The sequence below is a fragment of the Babylonia areolata genome, chromosome 32, assembly GCF_041734735.1.
Source record: "Babylonia areolata isolate BAREFJ2019XMU chromosome 32, ASM4173473v1, whole genome shotgun sequence".
Lineage (NCBI taxonomy): Eukaryota > Metazoa > Mollusca > Gastropoda > Neogastropoda > Buccinidae > Babylonia > Babylonia areolata.
In genome coordinates, this window is record NC_134907.1 from 11,880,138 (window position 1) to 11,890,137 (window position 10,000).

The window sequence follows — 10,000 nt, forward strand, 5'->3', positions numbered from 1 at the left end:
CCTCCGAATCGAAGCGAGGATAAAAAAAAAAAGAAATAAATAAAACAAGAGTAAATGAATATAAATAAATAAATAGATATTCGGACTGACCTCCGAATCGAAGCGAGGATAAAAAAAATGAAATAAAACAAGAATAAATGAATAAATGAATAAATAAATAAATAAATAAATAGATAAGATATTCGGACTGACCTCCGAATCGAAGCGAGGATCCTGAGAAGCGTCTGTGATATTGATGGTTTCCCCCGTGATGAGCACCAGTTCAGCTATCTTGTTGCCCAGCTTCAGATCCTGGCAGCTGTCAGGGCTGCACCGGGAAACGACAACAGGCAGAAACCTTATCGTTATCGTCGTCGTCGTCGTCGTCGTTAATTAATTACCATCATCGTCGTCATCGTCGTTTGTCAAGTTTCCTCGTTATAACTGTCTCCATCGTTTTCAGTCGTTATCACTGTCACTATCGTCGTCATCGTTGTCGTTGTCATCATTGTCGTCGTTTGCTGAAGTAGTAGTGGTGGTGGTGGTGGTGGTGGAGGTGGTGGTTGCGGTGGTATCGTCATCATCATCATCATCGTCGTCGTCTTTATCATCATTGTCATCATTTGAAACATGAATAGACCAACACATACAAAATAAGATGGTGCACAAGCATACCAAAAAAAAAAAAAAAAAAAAAAAAGTGCATGTGCATGAAAGACTAGTGTGTACAAGTGCAGAGATTATACGAACATGTAGAAAAAAAACCCAAAACACACACATAAAAACCCCCACCAATATTGATGATGTACATTAAAAAAAAAGGTATAAAACACGTTCTGTGTACAAAAGTGTGGGGTGGTAGGGAAAAAGAACATACCTTCTTAAAAAAAAAAAAAATTCAACACAGTTTTTTTGTGCAAGCATTGAAAGCACGTTCGGACTGTATATCTAACTTCCATATCAGGCGACAAACAAGTTCTATTGTATTGTATTGTATTGTATTGTATTGTATTTCTCTTTTTGTCACAACAGATTTCTGTGTGAAATTCGGGCTGCTCTCCCCAGTGAGAGTGCGTCGCTACATGCAGTTTTTTTGTTTGTTTGTTTGTTTTTGTTTTTCCTATCGAAGTGGATTTTTTCTACAGAATTTTGCCAGGAACAACCCTTTTGTTGCCGAGGGTTCTTTTACGTGTGCTAAGTGCATGCTACACACGGGACCTCGGTTTATCGTCTCATCCGAATGACTAGCGTCCAGACGACCCACTCAAGGTCAAGTACAGGGGGGGAGAAAATATCGACGGCTGAGCCGTGATTCGAACCAGCGCGCTCAGATTCTCTCGCGTCCTGGACAGACGCGTTACCTCTAGGCCATCACTCCACTTCAACTCCAGTTAGTACAAATGTAACCTTTATTCTCAGACCGAGACATTATCACACAACCAAACAAGTGCAGTAACCATTCTGCCCTCTCCTTAATGTAGGACGAAAGATACACAGAGAAATCTGTTGTGATAAAAAGAAATACAAGTACAAATACCTAACTTGTAGACAGTTTCAGTTTCAGTTTCAGTAGCTCAAGGAGGCGTCACTGCGTTCGGACAAATCCATATACGCTACACCACATCTGCCAAGCAGATGCCTGACCAGCAGCGTAACCCAACGCGCTTAGTCAGGCCTTGAGAAGAAAAAAAAAAGGAAAAAAAAAGAAGAAAGGTGAATAAATAATAGATAAGCTTACATAAATAAATAAATAAATAATAATTATAATATAAAAATATAGTAATAATAATAATAATAATAAAATAATAAATAAATAAATAAATAAATAAGACAACAGTGCACAACAAACAACAACAGCCCATGTTATGCCTGTGGACCCGTCCCATTCCTCGACAGCACTTGCTGTTACATATGCAAATGCAGCACACAATGCACGGCTCGTGGTGGATCGAGTGTTCAAACCCACAGCGCGTGAACTAACTGAACAAAAGCAGTTCGTATCACGGTAGTAAAAAAAAAAAAAAAAAAAAAAAAAAAAAAACTGCATGAGAAGGCTAGGATTATAATGTGTGAGAGACCAGCAGAGGTCATGAAGTGTATTGTATTGTATTGTATTGTATTGTATTGTATTGTACTGTATTGTATTGTACTGTATTGTGTTGTGGTGTTGGTGGGTGGCTTAGTGTGGAATTGTGTTGTGTTGTGTTGTGTTGTGTTGTGTTGTGTTGTGTTGTTGGTGGGGTGGTGTAGTGTGGTGTGGTATTGAATTGTGTGTATTGTGGCTTGATTTGGTTTGGTTTGGTGTGTGTGTGGTGTGGTGTGTGTGTGGTGTGGTATTGCATTGTATGACATGGAATGGCATGGCACGGTATTGTATTGTATTGTATTGTGTGGTGTGGTATAGCATGATATTGTATTGTACTGTATTGTGTTGTGTGGTGTGGTATGGTATAGCATGATATTGTATTGTACTGTATTGTGCTGTATTGTATTGTATTGTGTGGTATGGTATGGCATTGTATTGTATTGTGTGGTGTGGTATGGTATAGCATGATATTGTATTGTACTGTATTGTGCTGTATTGTATTGTGTGGTATGGCATTGTATTGTATTGTACTGTATTGTATTGTATTGTGTGGTATGGTATGGTATGGCATGGCATGGCATGGCATTGTACTGTATTGTATTGTGTGGTGTGGTGAGGTATGGTATGGCATTGTATTGTATTGTATTGTATTGAGTAGTGTGGTGTGGTGAGGTATGGTATGGTATGGTATGGTATGGCATGGAATGGTATGGCATTGTATTGTGCTGTACTGTATTGTACGGTACTGTATTGCATTGTTTTATATTGTTTTGTATTGCATTATATTGTAATTGTATTGCATTGCATTGCATTGCATTGTATTGTATTGTATTGTATTACTCAGTGTCACAACAGATTTCTCTGTGTGAAATTCAGGCTGCTCTCCCCAGCGCCACCCATTTTTTTTGTATTTTTTGAGTGCAGTTTTATTTGTGTTTCCTATCGAAGTGGATTTTTCTACAGAATTTTGCCAGGAACAACCCCTTTGTTGCCGTGGGTTCTTTTACGTGCGCTAAGTGCATGCTGTACACGGGACCTCGGTTTATCGTCTCATCCGAATGACTATAACACAATACAAAAACTACAATACCATTTAACAAAATACAACACAATGCACATCGATATAATACAATACAATACAACGCAACGCAACGTAACGCAACCCAAAACAACACAGTCCAATACAACAATACAATATAGCACAATACAAGACAACACTTTAATACAATAGGTGTAGATGACGAAACTACAATACAAGACAGTACATGACAAGACTACAAGACAATTCACACTATATTAGACAAGACGGTATATAGGACGATACAAGGCAACACACTCCAACACAACTCAACCCAGCACAGCCCAACACAATTAAACCTAACACAACCCAATCCAACCCAACACAACCCAACCCAACACAACCCAACCAAACACAACCCAACCCAACACCACACAACACATCCCAACCCAACCCAACCCAAACCAACCAAACCCAACCCAGCCAAACCCATCACAACACGACCCAACCCATCCCAACCCAAACCAACCAAACCCAACCTAACCCGACACAACCCAATCCAACCCAACCAAACACAATACAACAAAACCCAACACAACCAAACCCAACACACCCAACACAGCCCAACCCAACCCAACCCAACCCAACCTAACCCAACCCAATCCGACGCAACCCAACGCAACCCAACCCAAGCCAACCCAACCCAACTCGAAAATACCTGTTCCTTCCGTCGCAAGAAGACATGGACGTTGTATCCTGACGACACAGACGTCGACGTCTACTGCACGTGCGAGAGAGACAGAGACAGAGACAGAGACAGTGCAGTGCAGTGCAGTGCAGCGAATATGTGCAAACATCAAAAGGAGAGACGACGATGATGATCAATAAAACAATCAAAAATCATCATCATCATCGTCGCCATCAGTAGGTCACACGTGCAAAAGAGGTGGTGTGCCACACAGAAAGAAATGAAACATCGAAGGAGGAGAAGAAGAAGAAGAAGAAGAACAAGAAGAAGCAGGAGGAGGAGGAGGAGAGGAGGAGGAGGAGGAGGAGGAGGAGGAGGAGAAGAAGAAGGAGAAGAAGAAAGAGGAGGAGGAGGAGAAGGAGAAGGAGAAAGAGGAGGAGGAGGAGAAGAAGAAGAAGAGGAGGAGCAGAAGAAGAAGAGGAGGAGGAGGAGAAGACGAAGAAGAGGAGGAGGAGCAGAAGAAGAAGAGGAGGAGGAGGAAGCAGCAGCAGTAGCAGTAGTAGTAGTGGTAGAAGTAGTAGTAGCAGTAGTAGTTGTTGTAGCAGTAGTAGTAATAGTACAAGGAGAAGAGGAGGAAGAGAACGAGGAAGAGAAGAAGAAGAAGAAGTAGAAGTAGCAGTAGTAGTACCAGTAGTAGTAATAGTCGTATCAGCAGCAGCAGTAGCAGCAGTAGTAGTAGAACAACAGATTAATAAACAACAACTACAACAACAACGACATCAACAAAAACATACAAAGTGGGGGCAAATTTCCATCGCCTTGTCGGCGAACTGTTGCTGGACAAGGAATTCAGACCACGTCCTAGTTTGTTTTGCTTTTTAACTTCGTACTCAAAATAACAACAACAACAACAACATGGAAAAAAAAAGAAAAGAAAACTAAACAACAACTTCATTAAATCGCCCTAGCAATTTGTTAATAAAATTCCGTAGTCTCAACAACAAAAACGAAAAAGAATAACCACGTCATACGAACCAAATCATTCGCGGAGCATCTCACAGTTTAATAATAATAATAATAACAAATAAAGAAAAAGGAGGGGAAAAAAAAACTTAACAAGTGAATTGAGTTATTCGCTCAGCAATAATTCCACAAGATGTTGATCGAAAAAAAAAGGACTCCAGTATTTGATGAATTTGTCAGAGAAAAAAACAAACAAACACCACCAACAAAAAACCCTAAGAAAATAAACAAGCAACATATGGACATTTCAGAAGACGAAAACGATACAAACACCCCAAAGAAAGAAATCGGAGTCACACGAAGCAATTATTGTGCCTTGAGCGAACGTGTGCTGAGTGCTGCCTACAAACAGAAAGAAACATTAACGATGGATGCCGTCAATACCAGCAACATGAATGCAACAGCAGCAGCAACAGAAACAGCAACAACAGCAACAGCAGCAGCAAAAAATCAGAATCCCAACCACGGCACTAGAACAGGTTTTAAAGACAGGTGGGGATGGTGGAGGTGATGGTTTCACACACACACACACACACACACACTCGCATACACACACATACACCCCTACACACACACACACACACACACACACACGCACGCACGCACGCACGCACGCACGCACTCGCGCATACACACACACTCACACACACGCACGCACGCACACACACACACACACCTACACACACACACACACACACAAACACACCTACACCTACACACACACCTACACACACACAAACACACACATATGCACACGCACGCACATACACACACACACACCTACAGATACACACACACCTACACACACACACACACACACACATATATGCACTCGCATACACACACCTACACACACACACACACACGCACACGTATGCACTCGCGCAAACACACACACACACACACACACACCTATACACACACACACACACACCTATACCCCCCCGCCCCCCTCACACACACACACACACATTTGCTGCTACGACACTGAGGAAGAACGTTTATAAAAACAAAACAAAAAAGAACCAAGCAAACATAGAAAACAAAACACAACGTGAGAGAGAGAGAGAAAGAGAGAGAGAGAGACAGCGACAGAGACAGACAGAGAGAGAGACAGAGAGAGAGAGAGAGACAAACAGACAGACAGAGATAGAGACAGACACAGAGAGAGAGAGAAAGAGAGAGAGACTGAGACAGACAGACAGACAAGGACGCAGACAGACAAAATGAGAGACACAGAGAGAGACAGACAGAAAACAGACAAAGACAGACACTGACAGACAGAGAGAAAGACAGACAGACAGACAGACAGACAGACCAAAGCACCTACAAACAGACAAAGACAACAGAGACAGAGACAAACCAGATTCACACAACGACGACAAGACAATTGCTGCAGCAAAGGTTCGGGAAATCCCGAAAAGAAAATCGAGACACAACTCAGTTAAACTCACAATGGGCCCGTAGTGCTCTGAACAAAGAACAAAGATCAAACGATTCGAAGAAAACAAAGGGATTTGCATGGGACACAGAAAAAAAAGAGATGAAGAACCACGGGTGAAATCAGGCATTTAATCACAGTTTGCAGTGTGCTGAAAGCCCAGCACAAAACAACTTTTTGAGAGACAGTGTGAAATAAGAAGGTTTGAAACAGAGAGAGAGAGAGAGAGAGAGAGAGAGAGAGAGAGAGAGTAAAAGTCATAGGTAAAGACAGACATAGACAAATAGAGAGAGAGAGAGGGAGAGAAGGAGAGAAAGAGAGAGAGAGAGAGAGAGAGAGAGAGCGGGGAGGCGGGGGGGGGGGGGAGGGAAAGAGAGACAGACAGACAGAGACAGACAGATTGACAGACACAGAGATATAGAAAGAGGGAGGGAGGGAGAGAGAGAAAGAGACAGACAGACAGACAGACAGACATAGATTCAGAGAGAGAGAGAGAGACAGACAGACAGACATACGGAGACAGAAGCACAGAGAGAGAGAGAATCAGAGAGAAAGAGAGAGACAGAGACAGAACAGAGAGAAAGAGAGAGACAGAGACAGAACAGAGTGAGAACGAAAGACGGACAGACAGACAGACAGAATGACAGGCAGACAGACAGGCAGACAGACAGACACAAAGACGAAGACACAGAGGCGGAAAAACAATAAGCTCACAGTAAAAAAAAAGTGCATTGCAAGAAAGGACAACATACCCCGCGGACTTTCCATGGCCGTTCTTCACAGGGGTGGAGAGGTCAAACACCCGTTTGAAAGACGTCTGTATTCACACACACACACACACACACACACACACACACACACTCAAAGCAAATGTAACGCGAAACGAACTTGACGCCAAACAAACTAAACACTAAGCAAACTTAACGACCAGCCTTCCTTCCCTTCCTTCCTTCCTCCTTCCTTCCTCCCTCCCTCCGCTCCTCCCTTCCCTCCTTCCTCCCTCCCTCCCTTCTCTCCTTCCTTCCTCCCTCCTTCCTTCCTTATGTCCCTCCCTCCCTCCCTTCCTTCCTCCCTCCCTCCCCTCCCCTCCTCTCTCCATTTCTTCCTTCCCTCCTCCCTCCATTCATCCTTTCCTTCATTCCTCCCTTCCTGTCTTCCTCCATCCTCCCTTCCTTCCTTCCTTCCTCCCTACTTTCTTTCCTCCCTTCTTCCCTTCTTTCCCTCCCTCCCTTTTCCCTTTACCCTCCTTCTATCCTTCCATTCCTCCTTTCCTTCCCCTTCCCTCCCTCTCTCCCCTCCTGACTGACCTCCGAGGCGCTGTCCCTGAGCAGCACTGAGCAGCGCTCACACTTGAGCAGGGTCTGAGCCCGCTGCATGATCTTCAGCACCACACTCTCCACGGAGGTCTGCTCCTCGAACAGGTCGTGGACCACCTCCAGCAAGGCCTCAACAACAACAACAACAACATAGTAATAATAATAATTATTATTTATTTTTTATATAGCGCTATAATACAAGCATAAGCAAGCTCTAAGCGCTTTACAATCCAGTACCTAAAGTGAAACAAGAAAGCATATAAAAAGTAGTAGAAACATAAAACAAAATCATTAATATTATTTTTTTAAAAACCCAAAAACCAACAACCCCACAATGCATGAAACTCACAAAGTAGCATACTACCAATACTACAACTGTTACACTCCAACACACACTAACACCCACGCACAGACACACACATTATTAAACGGCTGAGATGACAGCAATTTTCACTTAAAATACATACATGTAAAAAGGAACATCATTGTAATCTGCGTGTCACAGATTTTGTAAAAATTGTAAAATAAAACTTTGGATAGAAAAGGTAAAAAGGGTAAAAATCGGGTCATTCTCCCTTTCGAACCACACCGCCACCATCCATCTACCCACTCCCATTCTCTCTACTCTCCCATCACACACACTCACATTGCCATGGGCCTGGGACAACAGCACTATTAGAGTTATGACAAGTATTTTTTTTTAAAAGATAAGTTTTAAGATTTACTTTAAATGTAGATAGATGAGTTGTTTGTCTGAGAGCAATAGGTAGAGAATTCCAAGTTGTTGGGCCAAAGACGGAAAATAACCTCTTTCCACAGGAGTTAAGGAAGTATCGGGGAACAGTTAGCTGGGAGGAATCAAAAGATCACAATGTTCTGTTTGGCAAGTACGGGTTAACAAGCTCAGAAAGATATGAGGGTGTGGTATCACAATTCAGGCACTGAAAGCATAGGCAGACAACTTTATATTCAATTCTGGCTTGAACAGGCAACCAGTGAAGTGTCCGCAGGAGAGCAGTAGCACTCTCGTCATCATCATCGTCGTCGTCGTTATTATCAGCATCGTCGTCGTCGTCATTATCAGCATCGTCGTCGTCGTCGTCTTCATCATCGTCGTCGTTATCATCATCAACGTCGTCGTCGTCATCATCATCATCATCATCGTCGTCATCGTCGTTGTCATCGTCATCATCATCATTGTTTTGTCGTCGTCATCATCATCGTCGTCGTCGTCATCGTCATCATAATCGCCATCATCATCATCGTCGTCGTCGTCGTCATCATCATCATCGTCGTCGTCGTCACCCTGTCTTCATGAAACATCTTCATCATTATCATCGTCGTCGTTGTCGCCTTCACTCCGCCTTTAAGAAACATCAATATCATCATCGTCGTCGTCGTCGTCGTCGATGTCATCATCCCTTCAAGAAACATCGCCAACTTCATGTCGTCGTCATCATGGTCGTTGTCGTCATCGTCATCACCTTCATCATCATCATCATCGTCGTCGTCATTCTCGTCGTCGCCAAATCATCATCATCATCATCGTCATAATCATCGTCGTCCTGATCATCATCATCACCATCGTCCTCATCGTGATCGTCACTGTCATCTTATCATCATCGCCGCCGTCATCGGCATCATGATCATCACCAACAGAATGTGTCTATATCATCAAACAGCTCGTGAAGCATCTGCAAGGATCCCTCGTGCTGTGTCGACGTAACTGTTATCTTCACTGTCATCACGTCATCTCCCACATCCCACCCCCCCTCAGTCCCTCCCTACCTCCCTCCCCCTCACCCCCTTCCCCGCTTTCCCGCAGATCCTGTCAATTCTACCGAGAAGCACGTGCTTAAGATACGAAGGATGTCAACGTCATCGTCGTCTTCAAGATCGTCATCACTAACATATCGACAACATTTTTACAATTATATACATATATATATATATATATATATATATATATATATATATATATATATATATATATAATTTTGTTGTTGTTGTTGTTGTTGTTGTTGTTGTTGACAAGTCATGAAAATCGTCAGTGATAAAGGCGGTGTGTGTGTGTGTGTGTGTGTGTGTGTGTGTGTGTGTGTGTGTGTGTGTGTGTGTGTGTGTGTGTGTGTGTGTGTGTGTGTAGACAGACAAACAGACAGATAGAAAGACAGACAGACAGACAGAAGTATTACAAAAGGGATTCTTTTTTTCTATAAAATTGCTCATCTATTTCTTTCGTTGTTCTTAGTTCTCTTCTTCTTCTTCGTTTTTTCCCCCCTTTATCCCTTCCTTCCTCGCTCTTTCTCTCTCTCTCTTGACCCCATTCCATCCCAGCAATTAGGTCAGACTGACCTTGTTTCGCTCGTACTCCTTGCTGTAGGCATCGAACAGCTGAGCATTGTAGATGGCGATTCCACAGAACGTCAAGTAGGTGGCCAACAACTGT

General features: G+C 42.9%; 1 protein-coding gene across 1 annotated transcript in view; it reads right to left on the minus strand.

Annotated features, from left to right (window-relative positions):
• LOC143276432 (dual 3',5'-cyclic-AMP and -GMP phosphodiesterase 11A-like) overlaps positions 1 to 10,000 on the minus strand; it is a 209,523-nt gene that overhangs the window by 32,551 nt on the left and 166,972 nt on the right. The window contains exons 4-7 of the mRNA XM_076580922.1: positions 9,907 to 9,996; positions 7,543 to 7,680; positions 6,997 to 7,052; positions 193 to 307 (exon numbers count right to left, since the gene is read on the minus strand). Coding sequence (XP_076437037.1) covers positions 193 to 307; positions 6,997 to 7,052; positions 7,543 to 7,680; positions 9,907 to 9,996 — 399 coding nt within the window. The remainder of the gene's footprint in view (positions 1 to 192; positions 308 to 6,996; positions 7,053 to 7,542; positions 7,681 to 9,906; positions 9,997 to 10,000) is intronic.